Here is a 26,980-nt window from a genome sequence, read left to right as displayed (position 1 = left end):
CTTACCACAGTACACAAATGCTGCATCATTCTTTATATTTTTGCATCAAAAATAAACAGGTCCATCAAAATCCTACTTTGAGATTAAGAGGTGATAGGTACCAATAAACATAAGTATAAACCAAACAGGTCAAGGAGTGATTAAGGTTTATTAGTAAGCACACAAAGCAAAAAACAAATGAATCTGTCATTTTTAAAAAATTTTTCTGCAATTCTGGGAGTTGAACCCAGAGCCTCATGCATGCTAATCAAGCGCTCTACCACTCAGCTGTACCCCAGCTCTGTATTTGTCCTTTTAATCATTAATGTGAATATTAACATTTCGCAAATTGCTACTGGCTTAGGAAGTATAAAAATATTTATCAAAAAGCAAAAATTCTGGGCTGGGATTGTGGCTCAGTGGTAGAGCACCTGCCTTGCATGTGTAAGGCACTGCGATCAATTCTCAGCACCACATATAAATAAATGAATAAGAAAAGTCTATCAACAACTAAAAAAAAAATTTTAAAAAAAAGCAAAAAGTCCAATGAAAATGTAGGTAAAATTGCTTTTATTTTCATAAATAAAAAGATAATTCATTATACAAACAATACTTAGCAGAAGCAATATGTAAGCTGTCATAGCCTGGTATGAAATTTATGCAACGGTTAATACAAATAGTTACATCTCCCTCTAGCCTTCATGCAACTTCTTTACATTTGATCATTTCCAACACCATTTTCAAAAAATCTTATATATAATGGGGTATTAAAAGGATATAATGTTACCTTTGCTGAGTCAACAAAATACTATTTGAATATGTCAAAATTGACAATTATTTATTTAAATACCAGTATTAACTGCGTTTTACAGAAGCACTGAGCATACTGCATATTTCCATTTCATACATGGTAGTATAATCCACAAAAATATCAATGTGAAAATTTAGTAACTAGGTTAAATAAGCACTAGTACCTAAGATAAATAGGTCCTTAAGTACTGTTTAAAATTGTCAGCAGATAACATACAGAAACAAGCCAATTTGTAGTGACTGTTTACAGTGAAATTTAATATTTCCCATAAGCAGCAAAATAAAACTATTCATTTATTGCTCCAAATATTCTGGAAACTGTAGCTTCAAATATTAAATATTTTATATACTGAAAATAGTAGTTAGCATTTCCACATATTAAAAAAAAAAACAAAACTTGATTTCTATGCAGCTTTTTAAAAGCGGTGAAAGCTATAATATCTGATTTAAGCAATTATTTATTTGAACACAATCTTGGTTCAGCTAGACATAATTTGTTCATTCTTCAAAATGAAATGCATATATTCCTATTTTGACACTTTATGCAAATTTTACGTATTTATTAAAGGAGCGTTATGGTGTATCTACATATGTGCTCAGCACAGTGACTGGCACATAGTAAGCTCTCAAAATATACTACTTTTATTATTTCTGGTAAAAACCAATGTGTCATTTATAATAGCAAATTATCTAACACTCTAGGAGAATAATCAACACAAGATAAATCTACAGATGTGTGAATTTTGTTTAAGTATTATGCATTATTTCTCAATTCTGTGTATATACTAAACTGTTTCAAATGATTATAATCTTTTTCCCCCCAACAGTGGGAACTGGACCCAGTGCTCTAGCAATATCCCCAGCCTTATTAAATCCATTTTTTAAGATTATATTGTATCTGTTTGTTCTCTAAATTTTTGCTTTGGCCTTTGACCTAAAACAATGCAATTCTGATAGGAGATATGTATATAGATATATATATTAGAAAACCATATAAAAACAATGTACACTAAAATCAGCTAACAAAGGTATTTTACTAAAACTTCTCTAACAAAGTAGTAGTTACCAGTGTAATAACAGGACAACCTATCTCATTCACGTTTAGTTTTTTTTATTATCATGCAATATTACTTCTTCAAAAAACATTCTTCATTTTTACTGTCTTCCCTTACATATAAACATTAAACACTTACAAAGTTCTATCCTCTAAGTAAAAAACCCATTAGAAAAGGAATTTATAAAAAAACATTGTAGGGTTTTTGAGACTGAATGAAGCAGATACAAGAATAAGAAAAAGTTCTTAGAGGTCTCAACTTATTTATAAACACTAATTTTTGAGTAAATTATAGATTCCAGTATATTTGAGGGATTTCGCAGGAACATTTTCTGATCTTCAACTATTAAGAGCTTTTTTCCCCCACCAGAAAAGATAAATGACTCAGAACATAACAAGTCTGTGCTATAATTAACACAATGGTGAGGGGAAAAAGACCATCTCTGCTCAAAATTCATTCTTGCCATTCTTCTGGTATCAAATGAGAGAAAAAAAAATAAACATTTTTGTGAAGATAGAAAAACATACCTGAAAAACAATTCAGGCCTATAATACATTAAGCTGAAACTTACTAACCAGAATTCAAAAAAGATCTAACCCTCAAATACACCTGTCAGAGGCACAATAAAACCTTTCAAATGTTGTCCTGATTAAAAACATGTCTACCACCTTAAAAATCAAAAACAAATGAACTAAAGGCAGATTCCCTCTGAATGTAATAATTATGCTATAAGCTTCAGAGAAATCATTTCAAGAAATGTGTACCAAAGTTCTACAGTTTTCTCTTCTACTTGTAGAGTTCTCAGTTTTCTCTTCTACTTGTAGAATTCTAAGCACATATTGTGTTTTAGGAGATGTAGCACCCAGTGTCCTTTTGAGGTTTGATATCTGGTTCTTTCACAGGTTTTACTTCTTCATCTGACTTAGGTTTGGCCTAAAGAAGGAAAAATACAATATTAAGCACTTACATAAACTCAGAAAACAAACAAGAGATCTTTTCTACTTTAGACTTTCAAAAGGTACAATACTGAATGAAGTAACATTGAGAATAACAAGCTGTCCCAGAAGCAACAAATCAACTCATTTTAAGAAACAGTTACTTTTGCCTATAGTCAAGCAAATGGTCTTCCTAACCTATACTCTCCAAGGAAGAAATGAATAATCAGTCTATGCCTATGGAACCCCTAAGTTTGGAATGAACTTATGACAGTAATAGGCTATTTCTTCAGAGTCTGATCAGGATATAAAGATTGTTATTTTAAAGAATAATGATTTTAGTATGGGAAGGGAATTACATAAAAAATGCAGTTTGAAGGGAGGCGCTATTCTTGCAAAATTATTCCCATTCTTTTTGTCATAGATTTCTAGTTTGCTGGCAGTTAAATCTCAAAATTTCCTCTTGAGCTTGATTTAGAACACCAAGATTTACTTAAATATAAATGAATAAAAGTATTTTACTCTTGGATGATTCATGGAATGCTGGAATTAGATACCCTGCAATATGCTAAATGAAAAAGAGTATTGTTATGGTAATACAAACAAGGATACTCTTTCCTCCCACTCTCTTTTAAGGAAGAAGCACTGACAAGTTGTAAAAAGGCAAGATAATGTGTTGATGTCATTCAGTTATGTTTAAAATCAGAGGCCACTGAGGATCTAAAGGCTTTATCTCACAGTGCTCTACAAAAGATCACACTACAATTAGCTGATTTAACATAGACAAACAGGTATCTATTTAAATAGAGAAAAACATCAAAATGCTAACTCTGAGTTAGCATTTTTAAAGTTTTGTGAGCAGAAGAAAAATCTCTCTCATACACTATCATCCTTAGGTCTCTTGGTGAGATCAAATGCAGCCAGCGTTTCTGGTGTCCAGTGAGCACTTGTAGGAGGAAATTCAAAAGGCACCGGTTCTACCAGCCCATAATTTGCTTTGAGTTCCAGCTGTGGGGCTTCTGTTGGAATTTTCTGAAAGTAACTGCAAAAAAGCAATTTAAATAGTGATTCATTCATTTATTCAGTAACTAAGCTCCTAATATAATCATCAATGTAATGAGGGGTCAGAGATTTCCCTGTCTCATGTAGTTCACAGATGAATAGGTGAGAAAGTTAAGAAACCTTGTCAATATAATGCAGAGTTAACTGAAGCTATGATGATATAAAGTGCCATGAGAATACAAAGAGGATCATTAACACAGATTAGTAACTATTTCCAAAGGAAGTGATGAAATGTGAACTAGACATGTTTAAGAAAGTGCAAAGTTTGGAACGATTATATGCAGAATATAAAGAGGAAAATGTACAGAGATTAAAAACAGGGACAAGATCGATTCTAGAAACCAACGAAGGTGGTGGTTCACAGTTTGAACACAAATAAGGGAAACTATTTTAAAGGAATAGGAAGGATTGGAAAAAATTAATTATCCTGCTTAACAGGTAGCCAAAACCAGAGTGAGGTGAACATGCAAAGGGAGTTGAGAAGATGTATGGTTGTATATGTATATGTATGTGCGTGTGTTTGTGTGTGGGAAGGTACGCATAAAACATGCAGAGAAAATAAGAACATCATGGGAGTATCCTAAAGAAGTAAGCTACATGTCAGTAATTAAAAGGTTCTAAACTGGGCACAGTCACACATGCTTATAATCCCAGTGGCTCAGGAAACAGAGGCAGAAGGATTGCAGGGTCAAAGATAATCTCAGCAACTTAGTGAGGCTGTAAGCAATCTAGAGAGACTCCATCTCAACACAAATAAAAAGGGCTTGGAGGGGCTGCGGATGTGGCTCAAGCGGTAGCGCGCTCGCCTGGCATGCGTGCGGCCCGGGTTCAATCCTCAGCACCACATACCAACAAAGATGTTGTGTCCACCGAGAACTAAAAAATAAATATTAAAAATTCTCTCTCTCTCTCTCACTCTATCTTAAAAAAAAAAAAAAAAAAAAAAAACCTTTAAAAAAAAAAAAAGGGCTGGGAGGTGGCTAAGAGCCCCTGGGTTCAATCTCCAGTACCACAAAAGGTTCTACACACTTGAACTTTATCACTACTATAAAGAAGAAAAAAAATAATGCTAAACTTAAGTGCACTTTAACATAAACCCTTTGAGAACACAGACTAATAGAAACCATGATATTACTAATTAATATTCCAATATAACTATAAACTGATATAATGTTAATATTATATATTAAGTTAGTCTCACATAAATCCATTTTCTCGTTGACATTTTTCTAGGGTATTCTTCACAAGGTTTCCAAGTTTCCTAAAGAACAAGTGTCCTGATGGTTTGACTGTTGGTCCAGGTCCTTTAGTTTCTCCATATTCTTTACATAATGCTTCTGCTTTTGCATATACTGCACATGAAAGGAATAAAAGCTGTTTAATAATAATAAAATGCTCCTTCTTTATGCTTAAAAAGCTTTAAATCAGAAGATAAGATTTCTGCTGCTTTCTCTTCCATAGAGTAATAGAAATATCAATAATAATACTCGAATGGAAAGAAGGGCATTTTCTACATGTTCTAAGTTTGAAACACTTTTTCTCCCTCCAATTACCTCACCTGTCCTCATTCCCTTTCATGATCTTGGCCAAAACCTCTTAACCGCCAATTTATCCCCCTTTATGGTAAAATACTTATTTTAATAAAAGAATTAAAATTCTGACAGGAATACTTACATTTTTCTGCTTCTTGCAGAGACCTGATTGCTTCACCACATTTATCACTAGCCAACAAAGTCTGACCATGATAACAATAAGCCTAATAAAAAGAGAAACACGCTTTTATTCATTCTCTCCCTATCCTTATACATGTCAGATAAATGCCTTTATCCATTCTTTTAAGTATAAATAATCTATTAGATCTCTTTACTTGAGTAAGCTTTTCCCATCTCTATTCACATAAAAGAGAATTATATCAAGCCTTTAGCTGAACTTAGCCTTCTAACCATTTCCTGAGAGCAAAAGTTACTTGTTAAAATCTGTTAAATCAGGACATGGCAGATAAAGGAGGAAATTACTGTGCTAATGTAGAGCAACTGTTTTGAGGTTAAGGACTAAAGAAGTTTTAAAAGAAATGTATCAGCCTGAAAGTTTACTCTTTAAATGTGCAGGGATTACATGTGGTCCTAAGTAGTAAATGTAAAACAGATTATAAACTATAAGAGATAAATACATTTATTTAGACTTGAGAAAAGGGTTTTGACTCTCTCACATAGCACTTAATCAATAAAATAATAATTAAGTTTGGTTGCTATAATAAGCAGATAAACAGTGTGTAGTAATGGTTCACCAATCTAGGTGATATATAGTGTATGATATGCCTTAAGACTGGACTTAGTCAACTGTACTTGAGAAAATTTATGTTAAGCACATAGAAGGCTACAGGAAGTTTTGACTCAAACAGCAACTCCACTGCTATAATCTAGGTCTACAATTCTACATCATCTCTTTCCACCTGTGTTAGTTCACAATGGCTACAATGTCAGTGAACATTTACTGAGAACTGCTTGTTATTTGCAAAATGCTAAGACTTTGGTAAGATGAGAGACCTAGCGCTTAAGGGGATGGAAAGAGAGTAATTTACATCATATTTAGGGCTATTAATACTTACGTAAGCTGTGTAGAAACACATTTTCAAGTGAAGATATTTTCTCCATTTTGCAGAATATGCAGGCTCCAAACTGGATAAAGTATGATCTAAAGTTACATTTTAAAAAGTAAAATATAATTTCACCCTGATTCACTAGAAGACTTTTAGTTCATGTATTTTCATGCTAAACGCAGAATGCCATTCAACTCTAAGACTCAAGCATTTATAGATTTTAAAAAACCTTCTTTATTAAAAATGACTTAGCTTCCCATAATTATATTTCAAGGTACATAATAGGGTTAGTTAAATACCATGGCATTTCTTTGATTTGATGATTAAGACAAAAACATAGATAAAAATAGATATGGACCAAGAATTTTAAATAATGTTGCTTCCAAATTTTCTCCTTTTCCAAAGGCAGAATTTCTTCTTAAGTGCTAAGTCAGCCTACTACTTCATGCAGCAAGCCTATCTCATACTGCAACCAGAAAGATCTTTCTTAAATTCAAACAAATCCAGTCAGACTCACTGGTTAAGATAAAATGGATTCTAAATATCTATAGAATCAAGGCCAAACTTTTTAGGTAGGCTTACAAACCACTTCTTTATCTCACACATATGTATTTTCCCAATCTCTTCTCATTTTACTCATTCTGTGTTTCAGCTACAACTGTCTGAAAGTGCCAAAATGTGCTAAGTTCTTTCTTAAATTGTAAATAGCACAAAATGTTCTATTCTCACACACTAATGCTTTCTAAGAAACATAACAAAAAGTTCTATGTATATTTCAAAATGAGGCTAAGATGTAACCTTCCTTTAGAAAGCCTTCTCTAGCATGCCCAGACTGTTGAGGGTCTCATCTCACTGCTGTAACATCATCATAAAACTCATGATACAATAATGTAATTACATGTTTGTCTATGCCCCTTAGCTGTGAATTTATTCAACTTATCTCTACTCAGCAGTAAAAGAGTAACCATCTCATAAAAAGAAACACATGCAAAGATCTTAAATTAGTAAATGAAAAGAATAATAGGATAATTAGAGAAACTGTGTTCTGGTCTCAACCTCCCACCTGCTAGCAGTTAAGTTTTGGGTTGATCATGTTAACTCTTTGGTTTGTTTCTCATCTAAGAAAGGATAGTAATTACAAAATTACAGTAAAGATCAAAAACTTATTTGTCTGCGGGAAGCAGGCGAACGGGAGCTTGAATTCAGCCGATCCGGGAAAACTACAGACCAATATCTCTAATGAACCTAGATGCAAAAATCCTCAAAAAAATTCTGGCGAATCGAATACAAAAACACATCAAAAAAATTGTGCACCATGATCAAGTAGGATTCATCCCTGGTATGCAAGGCTGGTTCAATATACGGAAATCAATAAATGTTATTCACCACATCAATAGACTTAAAGATAAGAACCATATGATCATCTCAATAGACGCAGAGAAAGCATTCGACAAAGTACAGCATCCCTTTATGTTCAAAACACTTGAAAAACTAGGGATAACAGGAACATACCTTGACATTGTAAAAGCTATCTATGCTAAGCCTCAGGCTAGCATCATTCTGAATGGACAAAAGTTGAAGGCATTCCCTCTAAAATCTGGAACAAGACAGGGATGCCCTCTATCACCACTTCTATTCAATATAGTTCTCGAAACACTGGCCAGAGCAATTAGACAGACGAAAGAAATTAAAGGCATAAAAATTGGAAAAGAAGAACTTAAATTATCACTATTTGCAGATGACATGATTCTATACTTAGAAGACCTAAAAGGGTCTACAAAGAAACTACTAGAACTAATAAATGAATTCAGCAAAGTGGCAGGATATAAAATTAACACGCATAAATCAAAGGCATTTCTGTATATCAGCGACAAAACTTCTGAAATGGAAATGAGGAAAAACACTCCATTCACAATATCCTCCAAAAAAATAAAATACTTGGGAATCAACCTAACAAAAGAGGTGAAAGATTTATACAATGAAAACTACAGAACCCTAAAAAGAGAAGTAGAAGAAGATCTTAGAAGATGGAAAAATATACCCTGTTCATGGATAGGCAGAACTAACATTATCAAAATGGTGATATTACCAAAAGTTCTCTATAGGTTTAATGCAATGCCAATCAAAATCCCAATGGCATTTCTTGTAGAAATAGATAAAGCAATCATGAAATTCATATGGAAAAATAAAAGACCCAGAATAGCAAAAGCAATTTTAAGCAGGAAGTGTGAATCAGGCGGTATAGCAATACCAGATTTCATTTCAAACTATATTACAGAGCAATAGTGACAAAAACAGCATGGTACTGGTACCAAAACAGGCGAGTGGACCAATGGTATAGAATAGAGGACACAGAGACTAATCCACAAAGTTACAACTATCTTATATTTGATAAAGGGGCTAAAAGCATGCAATGGAGGAAGGATAGCATCTTCAACAAATGGTGTTGGGAAAACTGGAAATCCATATGCAAAAAAATGAAACTGAATCCCTTCCTCTCGCCATGCACAAAAGTTAACTCTAAATGGATCAAGGAGCTTGATATCAAATCAGAGACTCTGCGTCTGATAGAAGAAAAAGTTGGCTCTGATCTACATATTGTGGGGTCGGGCTCCAAATTCCTTAATAGGACACCCATAGCACAAGAGTTAATAACAAGAATCAACAAATGGGACTTACTTAAACTAAAAAGTTTTTTTCTCAGCAAGAGAAACAATAAGAGAGGTAAATAGGGAGCCTACATCCTGGGAACAAATTTTTACTCCTCACACTTCAGATAGAGCCCTGATATCCAGAGTATACAAAGAACTCAAAAAATTAGACAATAAGATAACAAATAACCCAATCAACAAATGGGCCAAGGATCTGAACAGACACTTCTCAGAGGAGGACATACAATCAATCAACAAGTACATGAAAAAATGCTCACCATCTCTAGCAGTCAGAGAAATGCAAATCAAAACCACCCTAAGATACCATCTCACTCCAGTAAGATTGGCAGCCACTATGAAGTCAAACAACAACAAGTGCTGGCGAGGATGTGGAGAAAAGGGTACTCTTGTACTTTGCTGGTGGGACTGCAAATTGGTGCGGCCAATTTGGAAAGCAGTTTGGAGATTCCTGGGAAAGCTGGGAATGGAACCACCATTTGACCCTGCTATTGCCCTTCTCGGACTATTCCCTGAAGACCTTAAAAGAGCATGCTACAGGGATGCTGCCATATCGATGTTCATAGCAGCACAATTCACAATAGGTAGACTGTGGAACCAACCCAGATGCCCTTCAATTGATGAATGGATAAAAAAAATGTGGCATCTATACACAATGGAGTACTATGTAGCAATAAAAATGACAAAATCATAGAATTTGCAGGGAAATGGATGGCACTAGAGCAGATTATGCTTAGTGAAGCTAGTCAATCCCTAAAAAACAAATACCAAATGTCTTCTTTGATATAATGAGGGCAACTATGAACAGAGCAAGGAGGAAGAGCAGGAAGAAAAGATTAACATTTAACAGAGTCATGAGATGGGAGGGAAAGGGAGAGAAAAGGGAAATTGCATGGAAATGAAGGGAGACCCTCATTGCTATACAAAATTACATATAAGAGGTTGTGAGGGGAATGGGAAAATAAACAAGGAGAGTAATGAATTACAGTAGATGGGGTAGAGAGAGAAGATGGGAGGGGAGGGGAGGAGGGATAGTAGGGGATAGGAAAGGTAGCAGAATACAACAATTACTAATTGGGCTTTATGTAAAATTGTGGATGTGTAACCTATGTGATTCTGCAATCTGCATTTGGGGTAAAATTGGGAGTTCATAACCCACTTCAATCTAATGTATGAAATATGATATGTCAAGAGCTTTGTAATGTTGTGAACAACCAATAAAAAAAATAAAAAATTAAAAAAAAAAAAAGATCAAAAACTTAAAAGCAAAAGACCATATAGTTATTAGATGACTGGTTAAAAAGTACAGCACTGTCCTTTCCATTAAAAGTTATGTAGCATATTAACTGTGAGCAACTCTAATTCTTTAAACATCAATGAAGTAATGAAGATACTATTCTAGTTTTGCAAATAATGGAAAACTTAGAATCTTTTTGTTCTGTTTCCTATTCAATCAAATGCAAATAAATCTGAAAATATAAAGAATAAAAGTATAACAACAGAATTAGCTTACCAGCTTTTTGATAAAAATTGGCTGTTTCATATGCCAGTGCAGCAATTAGTCCAGGAGCATGTTTAAGTTCAATTGCTCGGGCAATTGTTACTAAAACCAACACACAATAAAAGGAACCTATAATTACATTCTTTTCCACTCAGAGTAAGCTCAGTTTTAATAGCAAAATAAAGTCTGATAATCTTTTTGGGTTTTCATACAATTATTGTTAAGTTTTACTATGAAAAAAATAGAAAATGCAAATACAAACAGAAAACACAGCTTGTTGGTTCTGTTACCATTTCATTAAATAAATCAATAGCCAACTACTAGTTAACTGCAGAGAATTACTACAATGTAGATTGATATAAAAAATACTTTCAGAGCACTGGCATTTGGAAAAAATCCAAAAGCTTAGAAAGTTGTTTCCTGTTATCACATAAGTCCCACTGTTTCTTGCCACTGAAAAGATAAAGACTTCAAACTAAGCCAAACAGTGGAAGAGAAAAAAGAATGAACGTGGTAGTTGGGGAAACAAAGAGTTAAAGAACTAGTTTTGTATTGTCAGAAATGGCAGGGAATCAAAGTCCTCTTTAAAAAAAGAGTCAGTAAGTTGTAAAATCTGTTCCTGCTAGCTCAATGTCAAAGGTAGAATTATTCCTCCTGAAATTTCTAAAAACTGAAACTCAATTGCAGCTAATTCTGATTATTTAAAAAAGATTAATTAAATGCAAATATAGACTTTCTCAAAAATAAAAACAAGAAAAATCTTACAATATTTAGGATACCTTCTTGAGCTTCGGCCTGACACTGGATAATATAAGCTTCTATGAGCCGTGCCTCTAGATCCCTTCCCTTTTCTGCAGGTGTAATAAGTTTTGGGATATGACTTTCCTGAAAAAAAAACAGAAGATGCCAAATTTCATGTTAACCCATTGTTAAGAGATGAAAAAATGAAACTAACGAGACATTCAATTGACAAATTTGCCAGAAATTTAATGTACAAACAAAAATTGTAAAAAAAGGAACAACAGTAAGCTTACAGATGATATCAGCCCCTGTACACTAAAATTTAGCTTTTATAAGAAAAAGAAAATCAAGAGTGCTGAGGGCCATTACCAAGTAGGAATGACGCATCGAAATTTCCTTGCCAAGCGTACCCCATGCTGCTTAGAGGACATATGATGGAACATTGCATGCATGCTTTAATAAGGTGACCTTGCTCAAGGACTCTAATAAAGTGACCTTGCTCAAGGACCAAGGCGGATCCGGGTTTAGAGCTGATCAGGTTTGAGGAAGTAACCGGCTCCTTGAGTTTAAGGCATTGCCAGTTTAAGATAATGGGTTTTAGGGAAGTTAGAGATTGAAGATTATTGCTGGGATTAGGGTATTCCTGCTGCTTGTTCCCCTTGAGTTCTCGTGAGATTAAAATGGGATTTGGAGAGAGCCTCGTGGAGTAGGTGGATTGTGCAGGAGACGGCAGAACACGATTGTCCCTGGACCTGTGTGGAGGCGGTGTGAGAGCTGGAATAAAGAATTGCTGTTTGAACCTACAAAGGTGTGTGGTGGCTCGTGATTCTGGTGCCAAGCCGAGACCTTGGCACAAGAGCAAAATTTTGGTTATAGTAGACTATTCCATATGTAATTCACACTTTCACTTTAGAAAATGTTTCACTGAAATAGTCAACAAAATTCCTTTTTGTATGATAGCCTGAATTATTCATTTATATTAATAATTAAAGATACAAAGAAAATACTACAATTTTCCACCTAAATTTAGCATCCTAGCTTTTTCATCACTGTAGACGCATCTTATTTTATCATGGGAAAAAACTCTGACATTGAGCCTCCATGAGTTCTTTAATAAATAGTAGTTTAATTAGAATGAAGAGAAGGGGAATTCTAGTTGGAAAACACATTCTTCTTTCTCCTAATGCCCACTATAGCTCCAGGCAATTTAATGTATGAGTGCCATAATTGCCTCTCCAGCATTTTCACTGATGTACTGAGAATATGTCAGAAGTTCAGTTCTGTGGAATTGTGACTGCTGCTGACACCTGCTTCAGAGAACAATGAGAAACGCTTTGTTTTTGTCTATAACTTTTCAGAAGAGACAGAAAAATAAACAGTGTATTACAACTGAAAATTTCTAATTGTAAGAGTCTCTGATGTTTTTAAAAGTAAAATGCAGAAACCAATAGTAATTGGCTGAACTCATCAATAAGGTACTATTAAATATGGAAAACAGAACATATGCAGTTAGCCCTACATATTCAGTTTCCACAATCACATCCTCACACACACACCTTGGACTGAAAAGATTTGAAAAAAAGACTCTGCATGTGTGCTGAACGCGTATACTATTTTTTTGTCGTTATTCTCTAAACAACACAGTGTAATAACTACCGATACAACATTTGCATTTACATTGTATTAGATACTATAAGCAAACTTAAGATGATTTTTTTTAAGAGAGAGAATTTTTTTAATATTTATTTTTTAGTTTTTGGTGGACACAACATCTTTTTATTTTTTTTATTTTTATGTGGTGCTGAGGATTGAACCCAGCGCACCGTGCATGGCAGGTGAGCACACTACCATTTGAGCCACATCCCCAGCCCTTAAGATGATTTAATACGAGAGGGAGTACATACATTATATGCAAACACTGTGCCATTTTATAAAAGGGACTTGAGCATCCACATATTTTAGCATCCCTAGGGAAAGGGAGCAGTTTGTATCCTGCAGATACTGGAGGGACAGTACCAGCTCTTTATACATAATGAAGTGTTTAAAAATTCTTCCTCTCTTGCCAGAAAGGAAAAATTATTTAAAAATTAAAGCATTAGAAATTCTACATAAAATTTTATATTTTTACCTTTAAATGTTTGAAAATACCAGCAGCAATTTTCAGGCTTCGATGGACTTCCTTTGCTTCATCTTCTGTTATGCTTAAAGACAGTGTTAAATTGTTAGAGGATGAATCGAATTTCAGGTACTAGGAACAACAACTAACACATTATCATTAAGCCAAATTAATTGTTTGCATTTCTCATCACTAGTTTTCTTCCATTTAATTAAAAAATCTAATCCTGATACTTTTAAGTGTCAAAGCAACAAATGCAAATGAGATCCAAAGAGAAGATACTTCCAAAAAAAAAAAAAAAAAAAAAAAGACCTGCCTAGAGGTGAACTCTGAACTCTGAAATGAAGTCTTCTGGTCTTACCTTCTACTTTCTTCTGTTATAAACAAGCACTTATACATATGAAATGAATGAAATGATAGCTATCTATATTCGCTACTCTACTAATTTTAATCACTTTAGAGATAATTTTATATCAGTACACAAGATTCAAGTTCATTTTTCAATGGTATCATACTATTCCTATGTATGGATAAATTATAACAATTTTGCCAATTTCCTATTGCTCTAGACACTTTTGCTATTATAAAAATTTCACCTCATTTTATTTTGTAATTCTTTTAGTCCTTCAAGATCTTTTCATATACTTAAAACCTTTTGCATTTCTTTTTCTATGAATAGCCTATTCACGTCCATTGCTTATTTTTAACTAATTTGATGGTCTTTGTTGATTTGTATGATTTGTAAGAGTATATATTTTAAGAAATGAATAATTTATCATACGCATTGCAATGTTTTAACCAATTCTGTCACGTGCTTCTTAAACTATGTTCATAGGACTTCTAAGCGGACAAATATTCAATCCTTCCTTTTACAGTTTCTTGGTATGGAGTCTTATTTCGGGAAACCTTTCACATTACAAGATTATTTAAAAATTTTTTCCTCTCTTAACACTAGGCTCCCTAATTCTAAAACTTAAAATATGTGCACTCACTCAACATGGTACTCTTTAATCAGCAGCCTAAACTTTTTATAATGAAACTCAAAATATTTGAAAAACATCATATTACATACATAAACCCTTTGTCTTTTAACTTACTTTTCTTTTCCCGCCAGTCTTGAAGCATATTTGGTATACCACAGAGCTACATTAAATCCCATGGAAATTAATTCAAAAACAGCATCCTGCTGGGCACTGAAATTAAAAACATGATTATTATTTTCTGTAATTTTTTTTTTTTTAAACTGGAGATTTTACCATTGAGGGACACTTTAACCATTGAGCTACATTCCTAGACATTTCTATTTATTTATTTTATTCTGAGACATGGTATCACTAAATTGATGAGGATGGCCTCCAACTTCCAATTTTCCTGCCCTCCGGAGTTGCTGGAATTACAGGCATGTGCCACCACACCCAACTGAGTTCTATAAAATTATTGAGATATTGCTACATGAAGCCTATTGAATATCCAACTCAGAATTACGAAGATCTATATGCTAAGTGGTTGAGTGTGTGTTCATGTGTGAGTAGGAATAATGAAAATGGTTCTATGTTTAATATAGATGGGGAGATAAGACCCAATAATTATCAATCAATGGCTAAATATAGTAATGCAATATGTACTATACAACTGAATAACATAAGAATAGTACTTCCCAAAGATTACTGTAGATAGGGTAGCTTTAAAAACATAGATTTCTGGGACTTACCCTCAAAAAGTTAGAAAGTCTGGAATGGAGCCCAGAATCTATAAAATACTCAATTGATTCTGAAATGGATAGTTCTTAAACCATATATTAAGAAAACAGAATTAAGAGGAGAGGTAGTTTTAGGCTAGGATGATTAAAAAAGGATTAATGGTATATATAAAAGTTGAATTGTGCCTTGAGAGATGATTAGAAGGGAAGCAAAAGACATTCTAGGTGAGAAACTTAAGCTGTTAAAGTACAAGAAAGTATAAAGATTTTTCTGATAAAACTGACCCAAACTGCTTGATTAGAGCAGATAGTGTAAAAAGAAATGGATGAAAAGAAAGATGAAATGTCAAAATGAAGTAAACTATAGAAGATTTTTGAATCAGTATTTTACAAAAGAAAAGTTCCTGAAAACAAGTATATGTACTTATTTCCTTCCTATTCTATTACTATAACATTAAAAGATGGCAAATGGCATTAAGTCAATTATATGAACACCAATTTATTCACCATCATTTTAAGAACCTGCAAATTCTTTACACACTATCTTATTAATTTCAACTGATGAAATAAGAAAGCAAAAATAGCATCCTTATGCAAAATAAGATAGATACTGAAAAGTTACCAAAAGGGAAAAGCTTTGAAGGATGTCTCTACTTTGTATTTTATTTATTGATTTTGGCCAGGCAAAATGGCACACAACTGTAATCCCAGGAAAAAGGATTACAAATTTGAGACCAGCTTGGCAAATTAGCAAGACCTGTTGTTAAAAAAAAAAAAAAAAATTAAAGAGCTGAGCATGTAGCTCAGTGTAGAGAGCTTGCCTATCGATGTGCAAGGCCTTGGGGTTTCCATTACCACAAAAACAAAACAAACAAAATTTATGAGGTGTGAGCCCTTGCCTAGTATGTGTAAGGCCTTGGGTTTAATCCCTAGCACCAGCACCACATACACACACAGAAAGCTAGAAAACATTGTAATTAAAATAAGTTATAGATAATTTATAAATAACTTTAAATATAAATATAATTTAATATACAAATTATAGTCATAAATTAATGTAATTTCCATGTACATTACATTAAAAAGTTTATGAACAAACCTCACAAAACAGTTTTACCATCTTAAATAAGTTATTCACAGTTAAATAGCTTATTCTTTTTGAAACTTGAGAAATTTCAAATGAATTACACCCTGTGATCTACTGTGTATTTCTAATTTATAACTTTACTTTTAAATCACATGACAGTTTTCTTAATTTACATGAAGCCTAATGAATAATTCTTTTCTTTTTATACTCATTTTTTCAATCCACCTTGTTCCAAAACACTCCATTTCTGTGACACCACATCTAAGTAGCAGTCAGAGCATGTATAATCCAAGAAATAATTTTTCCGAGCAGGTAAGATTCACAGCACAATCTCAGCTGAATAAGTAGAAATAAAGTATAAAGTAAATTAGAAATCTCACATGTACTAAGTTTTCAGTGTTACTTAAGGTTTTCATCACATAATTTTTCACTCTCTCATAAAATGCTAAAAAAAAAAAAAAAAACAATAAATAGTAGCTTGCTGTAACATGAAATAAAAATTTGGTAGGTAGGCCAAATTTACATAATGCAAAACATTTTAGAATCTGCCAAAGTCTGCAGTAATAATAAAGGTTTGAATATTAACTTGAAATTATGAATATTTAGAAAGGATCCATCTTCCCTACTTTCTATCCAATTATGAATTCTACACGAGATATTCCCAAGGAAAAAAAATGAATTAACATTTAGTGAATGTCTTCTTAAATGCCTGGCATTATAATATTATTCACGTAACCTAAGTTTTCTTATTTGTTCCTCACAAAGTCTTATAACACCAAAATCTAGTTGAAGACGCAGATGTTTCCTTTGCAGAAAACGTGGAATAGGTATGTAGCATAGCATCATACCTAGATGCTATGTGTAAATTCAACCTCCATTCTCTTTCTATATAATGCACTATTTGCCCTGTTCTTCCAGCAATTGTCCAGCCCTTTCTTTCTTACAAAACAGTAATTCTACAGCAAATTGAGATGAAAATATACAGGTATTTTTAACTATTCAAAGATGTTTAAAAACAAAAAAAGTAGTTGAATAAAGTTAATACTATGACATATTTCCTGCTAAAATTTCATCTATGATAGTTTCAAGTGAGTGATGAAAAAGCTCTGAAGGAAAGTTTGTAAACAGAGTAGAAACAGTAAAAAGAAATTAAAAAACCAAATATCTAGAATCAAAAGACTATGGAGTTAAGAAGACAGATACAGACTGACCAAAGTATTCTGAACTATCCCTTAGAAAAAGAAAGTAGGGGAAAACCAAAATTCTGCTTGGCTTGAAGGTAGGCAAAGACTGAAAGTCAGTTTAGGTTTCAAATTTCTAAAACATTCTTTGTGTCTTATTAAAATAAGACTGTTCAATTTTTATTAGTATTTGTATTGAGTTTATAAAAAATAGACATGCTCTGGGAGAAACAACTAATAATTTTATTTAATACTATATATTAGAATTAGAATCCAAAGCTTCTGATTAATTTCCTGACAAGAGAAAATGCTGATCAGACCTTATTTTTATTTTTCAAATACAGAATCTATGAGTTAATGGCTGGCTATATAGTTACAAAAACTGGCTTCCATTTAGTACATTAATATTGCTTACCTTGGAACATGTCCTTGTAACGTATCAGTCCACTTGAAATTTTGAATATATCGCAACTTGCTTTCCTGGGTAGATTCATCCAGTGAATTTATGAAACCTACAAAAAGATACAAGACATTTTAGATTTAGAATAAATATCATGTATTCTATTTGGACATATTTTCAGATAATTACTTTTCCAGGTGCCTGAATGAATTTTTTTGGCCCCCTTCTCTCTTCCCACATCCCACACCTCTTTCTGAGATAATGTAATATAAAATATGTACATATTTAATTCTCAAAATGTTAAACCGCACACTACCATTACACTCTCACATTTTTGAAATTCAAGCATACAAGTATGGCCTAGAAATTAAACTGTCCAAATTTGAAAAGTGTATAAGAGTTAAATATTAACTTCTGCATAATTTTTTATTTTTTAGCTGAGAAGTTCATACAAGTAACTGACCTTGTAAGAGTGAAAAGTATGAATCTGCTGCATTCTTCATCATTTCTGGATTACAGCTCAAATCGGTGAATAATTCAAGGAGTCGTGCCCTGGATGTTCTCAAGTCACTTGTACAAAACAGAGACAATAAAATTAAGTAAGCTGTACTACAATGACTGTGTAAAAGTGGCTTAAAGGTTTTAATGTAAAAGTTTAAAAAAAATAACACCCATCATCCTCCACTATCTCCTTTAAGGTATCATCAAGTATAGAGCAATAAATTTGATTAGGACTAACACTGGAGATAAATGAAGTTTCTAAAAACATTTAAAAAGTTGTACTAAATAAACCTAGTCCAATTTTTATGAATAAAAATTATGCAATAAGAATACCTAGCAAGTTTTAATTTATAAAAAATAAATCAAAGTTGGACATGGTGATGCATGCATTCATGCCTATAATCCTAGCTACTCTGGACACTGAGGCAGGAGGATCCCAAGTTCCAAGTCTGCCTCAGCAACTGGTGAAGCCCTAAGAAACTTATTGAGACCTGTCTCAAAATAAAAAATATAAAGGACTGGGAATGTAGCTCAGTGGTAAAGCGCCCCTGGATTCAATTCCCAGCACACACACACACACACACACACACACACACACACACACACAAAATCAATCAATCAAACAAACAAATGTATGCATTTAAGATTGACAGGAGGAATTAGAACTAAATAACCAGTTCGCAGAAGTTTCTTGAAATATGGAAATTTGACAGTCATATTTGTGTTTGATTTTAGTATCTCCTTAATCCATTTTTTCCAATCATCCCAGATGTGAAACACCTATAAAAACTTAAATACAGTATAGAACATGTAATTATGCAATATAACATAATATTAATATATAAGCTCTAGAATGTGATTTCTAACCTATTTTAAAGTACCTTTGTCAATTTTGTTGAAATGTTTACAGAATTAAAACTTGAGACTTAATGGTTTAAAATGGCTAACCTAGACATTACTCACAGAATGTCAAAATACACTTTATTAAGTAGAAAAGTTTTAAAAGTGAAATTGCATTCTGTAGTTCAATGCATAGAACATGTGGCTATTAATCATTTAAAAATGGCTCCCTACACTCTATTATCCTTTACTTCTTTGCTGCAAAACAAAACACCACAGATCTGCCTTTTCCTTCTTGAAATTCTTTTCTCCCATAATTCCAATGTTACCAAATTTTCCAGGTGCTCTTTTTTATATCTAAAAGTTCTCCCCATGTTTTTCTATGTCCCCTTCTTATTTCCACCTATGAAACTGTTCAATCTTGGGCTTTTTGGTTTTATCTTTTGAGATCTCATCTATTAGTACATCTTAAAATTACCTTTTATTCCTAGATCTACATTGTCAGCTCTAACTTGGTTCTGTCCATATCCACATCTAATCCCGAAGGCAAATAGCTCAGTCAGTGTTCCAGAAATCATATTACATGAACAATGACTGAAGACACTTAAAATGTGTGTTAAGTAACTGCTAGGCATGGTGGCACACATCTATAATCCCAGCAGCTCAGGAGACTGAGGCAGGAGGATTGCAAGTTCAATTAGGTAATTAAAGACAGACTGGATTTAAACTGTGAGCACCAAGAGAATACGGGCTGCATAGAAGAATTCAGTAGGTAGCTAGGATAAAACACATATTCAAACTTACTTGTTGAGTGGAAGAATAATAGCTCTGCAAATATTTTCTTGAGATTAGGAGGGTTGTAACACAGTTATGATGTTTAGAAAACAGCATGGACTAAATCCTGAATGAGGTGGATACAGTGCTTATTCATTAGTACTAATTCTGAGGAGGCTTATTTCAAAGTTATTATTGAATTATTAAATTTATCAATTTATTATACCAATAATTACATGTAGTTGACTAAAAATGGGATACACTACCTTATGAATATGTCATTGTTTGAGGCATCTAGATTTCACTTTATCTAGAAAATGAAAGAAGTGATTCCTAAACTCAGAAGAAATGTGAATCCTTAAGGCCTATTCTCAACTAAAATAGTTTGCCAGAAATTTCCATGTAGGTACTCAATCATCACCTATAGTTCAACTTGGGTAAAATAATATTCGTTTTAAAATTATAGAATTAGAGAAAAATGTAAATATCTGATGTAGGGTGTTTATTTTATAGATAAGGAATTAAGTCCAAAGAAGTTCAGGAACTTGTCTTAAGGCTACAGAAAAAGCAATTGAAGTGGGGCCTAGCCTCTTGAAGTCTAGATTCAGGGTCAAGAAACTATAATTTATTTTTGTATGGCCCACAGAATAAGGATGTGTTTTACATTTTTAAATGACTATTTAAGGGCTGGAGTTGTGGCTCAGTGGTACAGCGCTTGCCTAGAATGTATTAGGCACTGAGCTCGATTCTCAGCCCATATAAATAAATAAATAAATAAAGGTCCATCAACAACTAATAAAATATTTTAAAAAATGACTACTTAAAAGAACAAAGAAGAATACAAAACAACATCTCTATGTGGCCAATAAAGCCTAAAATAGTTATTATTTATTGCTTTTCAAAAAGTTTGCTGAAGCTGGGCATAGTGGCACATGCCCAAGTAATCCAGACTCTGGAGGCCAAGGCAGAAGGACAATAAGTTTCAGACCATTCTCAGAAACTTAGTAATTCCTGCAGTAACTCAACAAAATGCTGTCTCAAAATAAAGAATAAAAAGAGCTGGTAATGTGGCTCAGTGGTTAAATAACCTTGGGTTCAATCCCCAACACCAAAAACAAAAAAGTTTGCTGATCATTGGTCTAGATTAATAAGACAAATTTTCCTGCCTTGTACTATAATCACTTCTTTCCTCCAACGCAGTATCTCTCCTGACTGTCCTATATTGGTATCACCAATATCTGAATTATTTGTTTTACATTTCAAACATACTGAAACCTTTTCAATCTCAGAGCCAGTCCAGTCAGCTAACTGTTCCTTTGAAATACCTCTTGTATCTATCCTTCTTGCTCCAGCCAAATTGTTCTCTTATCCCTAGAACAATGGTTTCCTTGATAGAAATCACTCTTTTCACCCTGTCTAAATCAGGAATCCTCAAACACTTTCTATACAGAGCTAAATAGTAAATATGTCAGGCTTTGTGGGCCATAAGGTCTCAGCCAGAACTATTCAATTCTGCTATTGTAGAGAAAACCAGCCCAAAGGAGCTATAGATAATACATAAATAAATGTGGATCTGTGTTCCAAAAAAACTTCATTTACAAAAACAAGCAGTAGGCTGAACCTGTGGGAAGCAGTTTGCTAATCCTTGAATTAAGCCACAGAATTTACGTAATTTCCAGTTCAAGTTCTTTCTCCTATATCACTTTAATAGTCATTGCAAATCATAAGGATCTCTCCCTGCTCTGAACTCAGTGAACTTACAATCTGGCCATTTAAAAATGTCCATATCCTATTTTATTGAGTCTCTTACACTATTGACTTTTTTGTCATTGCTTTAGACCCAGTAAATTTAAGATTCATTTACTGGTCTTAAATTAAGGACCAAGGGCTAGATGATTGCCAAAATTTAACTCTTCCTCTATCATTTGTAAATTTGAAAGTTAGAAACAATGTGTTACATAGTTTTGTATTACCATGGAACCTAAAGAGTACCATTTATCCAAGAGTGGCAAAAATACTTGTGAGTCTAACACATACTTGCAAATTTTTGAAGCAGGAGGACCAGCGGCCACACCATAGTAGTTAAAAGAGACAGGAGCTGTAGCTTTTAAAGGGTTCCTATGAAACCAATGGGTCATTTTTTCTGGATGTTTTCTGTAAACAAAACAAAAATACATAAATTAAATAAAATATTTCATAAACAATGAATGTAGTATAGAAATAGTTATTTTTAAGTTGAGAGCTTACTATAGAATATGTTCATTTTATATATAAATGATATATTACTTACATATATAAATAAAATACTTTACCTACACAAATCAAGTTTGTTTTAGGTGGTGGCTTATTTATAGTAGTCTATGTTTACATCAGGCCTATTAAAAAACAGAATTTGGGGCTGGGGATGTGGCTCAAGCAGTAACGCACTCCCCTGGCATGAGCAAGGCGCAAGGTTCAATCCTTAGCACCACATAAAATAAAAATAAATATGTTGTATGCATCAAAAACTGAAAAATAAATATTAAAAAATTTTTTTAAAAACCCAAAAAACAGCATTTGGAAAGATGCTCACAGTAACGTTAATGTTAAAATATATCAGAGCAGAAATGTTAATGAGTGGGAAAAAAAAATCACCTGAGGGTATAGTGCTCTTGTTGAAATTAAAGTTCTAACTTAACAGTCTTGGAGAAAACATGAAATGCTAATGCTGCAACTCCCCAGACTACTTTCGAATAGTAAAGTACTAGACTTTGGTTGGAAAGCTGCAAGTAAGAATACAAGATCAGAGGAATGAAATTTCCATAAGAGGTTGAAATGATGACCCTCATTTATACTGTTAAGGATTTAAGTTAACTATATTTCCCACATATTGCAGACACCAATGGATAACTTATGTGTTTTATAATAAATATATTTTTATAAAATAGCTGAGTCAATATTTTATAATAAAAATGTTATTCAATATTTGATTAATAACTGTAACCTAAAAACTTTTGAAAACCTACCTAAGTGAAATGCCAAATTAAAAAAAATTGTTTCACAGCTTTTAAGTTTAAAAAAGAGAAGTATTACTGTATCTCTTACCTGAAAGTCCCCGGGTAGGTAGTGTATGTAATAATACAGGAAAGTCAAGCCAAAGATTTACATATGGCAATTAGATTCCCGGAAACAGTATTGAAAAAAATTCCCATATTTACTTAATTTGAAAGCTGTTACACAGGTTGCCAATCAAAATTTTCTTATTAGAAAAAATACGTCGACTGACAGTGTATAAAAAAAACCTACATTAAGCACTTCCTTTAAGATATTTATTCATGACAAAAATGGTTTTGAGAAGCACCGAATGATTTCGTGAACAGAATGCCTTGTGCACTCACGGAAAAACTGGGCAGGTTCATTTACGACTTAACGAGTCCTTTTAGAAAATGTCATCTAAACATCTTCCACACAAGCCTCTTTTTCAGCCTACAGACAGCGTCTGCGTGCGCTTACTCCAAGCTTTCTCTAGAGAGGGCCACACTCTGGGCTTAATTCTCTGAGAGCATATTTTCTGCAAATACTGATTTAAGTACTGTACTCTGCCTCTCCCCCACCGTTCCAACCGTTCGGTGACCCTGCACTCTACCGTATTCAGGAATTCCGAGGGTGGGTGGAAGCGACAGGCCCCTCCGCAGGTGCAAGAGTGCCTTTAAAAGCACCAACACAACATTCGAGTATGTCAACCAGCCCAGCAGCACGTAAGACCACCAACACTAACGTAGGTCCCCGAGAAACCTACCTGAGAGGGGTCCGGAGCTCTGAGAGTCCACTTCCTGTTTACCACCCAGCCTCTTCCTTCCGTGCCCCGTCGGGTTCCAGACAGCGGGCAGCACCGCTGCGCACGCGCCAACACTAGCTGGCCCCTTTCTTTGGGAATAGGCATTTTGGTGGAAAGCCGATAGTATCAACCCGAGAGGGGCGGGCAAACGACTACCGAAAGAAATCCTACTTCGCTTATAAAAGCTCTTAACAGCTAATAGAGATACGGGGCAAAGGGATTCGGCGAATCCAGCTGTTAATGCCATTGATTCACGGGACCAATATGGGTTTTCTTTCTCTTCAAGGCGTTAGAAGGTGGCTTTTTTAGATCACCATCCAAGGATCTAAAGAGACCGGTGTAAAAGGGGAGTGACCCTAATGCTTGGACTCCAGGGAATAACAGAGAGAGGGATATTAGTGGGGAACGCCCGTCCTCTGTCATACTTACCGGGGTTCTCAAGGGTCTGTACGGCACTCTTCCTGAGGAAAGAAAAGCAGTACTAGAGTCCGCAAGAGAGAATAGGAGGGAATCGAAGAAACAAGAGTACTGAACTAGAGCGACTGGAAACCAAGCCCGGGCCGAGTCTGGGTCACGTGACTGACGGCCATGACAGCTACCGAGGCGGCAGTGCTCACCGAGCACGGGCGGGGGCTGCCTCACTGTCGCAGCCACCTCAAAACGCTCCTTTCACTGGACTTTTCTAACTTCTCCCTGGTCCTTCCTCTTGGGCTTCAATGTCGTCCCCCGAAAGGAAGGAAAGAGGTGGTGGGATTCCCAAGCCGAGAAAGGATGCCGCAATAGCTATGGCGGCCCTCGGCGGAGTGGGGCGGCCTCAACCTAACAGGGGCGGGGCCTAGGGGGCGGGGCCTTGGCGGGGAGGCCGCTTCGGAGCCGCAAAGTTTGGCTGTGGCGGCAAATGGGCTTGGGCGGCTCCTCGGCGGGTGGCGGTGGTGGCCTTAGCGGTTCCTCCTGGCTCTGTTAATGTCGGGGCCAGGCCCGGGGAGGATGGCGCCCTAGAGCCCGGCCTTGCTGGGTAGGGGCGGGAGGGGACGGGGTGGGGACCGGCCATGTCGGAGGTGACCCGGAGTCTGCTGCAGCGCTGGGGCGCCAGTTTTAGGAGAGGCGCCGACTTCGACTCTTGGGGCCAGCTGGTGGAGGCGATAGACGAGTATCAGATGTGAGTGACTAACCGCGGGTCAGACCGGCTGCAGTGGGCCGCCTCCCCTTGTTTCTGTTGGTGTCTCTCATCACAGTGTCTGCAGTCAAGGCTTCCCAGGGCGGGGCCCCCTGCACGGGGGACTGAGGTCCCACTGGCCCCGCGAGGCTGCTCCGGAGGAGAAGGGTCCGCTCCCTGGGGTGTCTCGCCCTTCTTCCCCCTCCACTTCCACGAGACCAGTTCCATTCAACAGGTAGTAGTCCTTAGCTGGGGCGCCGGCTCTCACAGGCTACCTACTTAGCTCCTTTCGAGTGTCTCCCGGGGCCCCCGGCTCGGCAGTCAATTTCCTTTCCTCCGCCTCTCCCAGGTTGCCACCCCCCAATCTCTCTTTGAATCTCGAAGGAATACTTGTGCGTTCTCCGCCCACGTTCCAGGCATGAGTGGCCTTGCTCTCTGTGTGTGTCTTCCTCCCTCCCATGTGTAGGAGAGGAGGGAACTGGTTTTGATAGAGAGGAGTTGGGTACCCCCAGGAAGCAGCGAGGGCTAGGGATGCCTCTCCTTCTGCCGAAAGAAGGGTCTGCTCTTGTGCTCCTTCTCCACCCCACTTTCTGGTGAGCCGTGTTTTCACAATTCCACCTCGATTTCGTTTCGGTTTCTGGGACTGTTATTTGCTGGACTGTGAGTCCCACCCACCCCCTCGCTCGGTTTCTTTGGGTGGAGTCCGCGCAGGATGTGAACAGAAGAGAGCAAAATGTGAATTAATAGACCAAGCACAGGAGCTGCCCCTCCCTCCTAGGATCCCTCCTCCTTTTCCTGTGTATAATGTATAGCCTCAGGGTACTTGTGGGTACCAGTTTCCTTTATCAACCTAAGACTGATTTTTTTTTTGCCCTTTCTGCTTTCCCCCAGAAACTTTAAAGATGGTTTTAAAATGAAAAGACAAGATTTATGTATGTATAAAAACCTTGTTTAATTTCTTGGACATATTACTGAACTTAAGAACTGCCTACTAAAATGCTATTGTTTCCAAACTTGCCATTACTTGCTTGTTGGTTTAAAACAAATTATTGTTTGAGGTTTCATGGAATATGAAATCATGCATGAGTAAAATTCACCACCACCCCCCGCCCCACACACACCTTCTGGAAAGAATACAAAATTGGTACTTGGAAAATCCAAACTTCTGTTCTCCTGAACAATACTTGTTTTTATCTGACCACCAACATAATTTAGATGTGTATATGTTTTCTACCCCATCTTTCTGACTTTGAATTGCCTGTAGTTTCAAAAAGTACCTGAAAACAACTATGCTCTGGGCTATCTGGTTGTGCCTAACAACTTTTGGCATTTATTTTTCACTTCCACTTGATTTCATTTGCTTTTACAACTGTCCAGTGAATATAATTATTTTCATTTTACAAAATAAGGAAACTGAAATTCAAGTTAACAGATTACTCACAATCGCAAAATGGTATCACTGAAGCCTGGAATTTTTTTTTTCCACTCCAAATCTGGTGTTCTCTAATATATAAATGCTTAAGGTGCTTGTTTGATAAAGCATTGATAGAGTTATTCTGTAAGTGAATTGGACAAATTTCAGGATTTCTTTCATTGGTGAACATACCCTTCCATATGCTAACCAGTTAGCATCGATGTATACTTATCCTATATGATAACGAAAATTGCATAGCCTGAAATGTAAAGCTGCCTCTTACTTGTGATACTGTGGGACTTAGCAGCTGTCGGCACTGAGCAGCAGATCTCCCAATGGAAAGTGAAGAATACCATGTCTAATTGAAATTACAAAGGAAAATCGAATATGCAAGCTGTTTAGTTGGAATTTCTAGAAACTTCTGAATGAAGGTAATAGGCACATACAAAGCTATTGTTGGATCTCAGCCCTATCCTTTGAACTCCATGATTCGGCATAGTCTTCCATTTATAAAAACTGCAGTGTAAATTTCAATAGAAATATGTCATGATTGACTTCAGTTTTGTAGACATACAGGCCACGTGTAAAATGAGTTTGTTTAAATTTTCGAATATATTCAGAAATAAAGGCAAATTATATTTTGC

General features: G+C 35.3%; 2 protein-coding genes across 6 annotated transcripts in view; one reads left to right on the top strand and one right to left on the bottom strand.

Moving 5' to 3' along the window:
- Positions 1 to 532: 532 nt before the first annotated feature.
- Positions 533 to 24,600, bottom strand: Brox (BRO1 domain and CAAX motif containing). 4 transcript variants are annotated; one of them, XM_013359221.4, is made up of 15 exons: positions 24,384 to 24,600; positions 24,196 to 24,227; positions 23,728 to 23,855; positions 21,987 to 22,103; positions 18,298 to 18,404; positions 17,850 to 17,946; positions 14,565 to 14,660; positions 13,480 to 13,552; positions 11,390 to 11,495; positions 10,623 to 10,712; positions 6,450 to 6,535; positions 5,516 to 5,597; positions 5,043 to 5,193; positions 3,662 to 3,821; positions 533 to 2,777 (listed from the first exon to the last, which is right to left on the bottom strand). In XM_013359221.4, exons 4-15 carry the CDS (start codon positions 22,085 to 22,087, stop codon positions 2,691 to 2,693), a joined length of 1,236 nt encoding a protein of 411 aa, XP_013214675.1. In that variant the 5' UTR covers positions 22,088 to 22,103; positions 23,728 to 23,855; positions 24,196 to 24,227; positions 24,384 to 24,600; the 3' UTR covers positions 533 to 2,690. The 4 variants fall into 4 exon arrangements, with proteins under 4 accessions (XP_013214675.1, XP_021582827.1, XP_077878994.1 ...); XM_021727152.3 differs by lacking the exon at positions 23,728 to 23,855; XM_078022868.1 differs by lacking the exon at positions 10,623 to 10,712 and having other exon boundaries at positions 24,196 to 24,600.
- Positions 24,601 to 24,622: 22 nt separating this feature from the next.
- The window catches only part of Aida (axin interactor, dorsalization associated), a 42,963-nt gene continuing 40,605 nt past the window's right edge, over positions 24,623 to 26,980 (top strand). Inside the window, exon 1 of one of the 2 annotated variants that reach the window (XM_078022869.1) lies at positions 24,623 to 24,925. In XM_078022869.1, the coding sequence (XP_077878995.1) occupies positions 24,816 to 24,925 (110 nt within the window). In that variant the 5' untranslated portion in view covers positions 24,623 to 24,815. The remainder of the gene's footprint in view (positions 24,926 to 26,980) is intronic. The other variant, XM_078022870.1, reaches the window with a different exon arrangement.

The sequence above is a fragment of the Ictidomys tridecemlineatus genome, chromosome 10 (assembly GCF_052094955.1).
Source record: "Ictidomys tridecemlineatus isolate mIctTri1 chromosome 10, mIctTri1.hap1, whole genome shotgun sequence".
Taxonomy (NCBI): domain Eukaryota; kingdom Metazoa; phylum Chordata; class Mammalia; order Rodentia; family Sciuridae; genus Ictidomys; species Ictidomys tridecemlineatus.
The sequence above is the reverse complement of the archived record's forward strand: the minus strand, read 5'-3'. Positions and strand labels throughout refer to the sequence as shown.

Bases quoted from the DNA above. Each gene is read 5' to 3' on its own strand.
- Brox (XM_040276959.2), bottom strand. From the start codon at position 22,087: ATGACCCATTGGTTTCATAGGAACCCTTTAAAAGCTACAGCTCCTGTC. The intron at 13,553-14,564 runs GTAAGTTAAAAG...ACTGTCTTTAAG, and splicing joins AGACTGGCGGGAAAAGAAAA to CATAACAGAAGATGAAGCAA. The intron at 3,822-5,042 runs GTGAGACTAACT...GCTTTTTTGCAG, and splicing joins CAACGAGAAAATGGATTTAT to TTACTTTCAGAAAATTCCAA.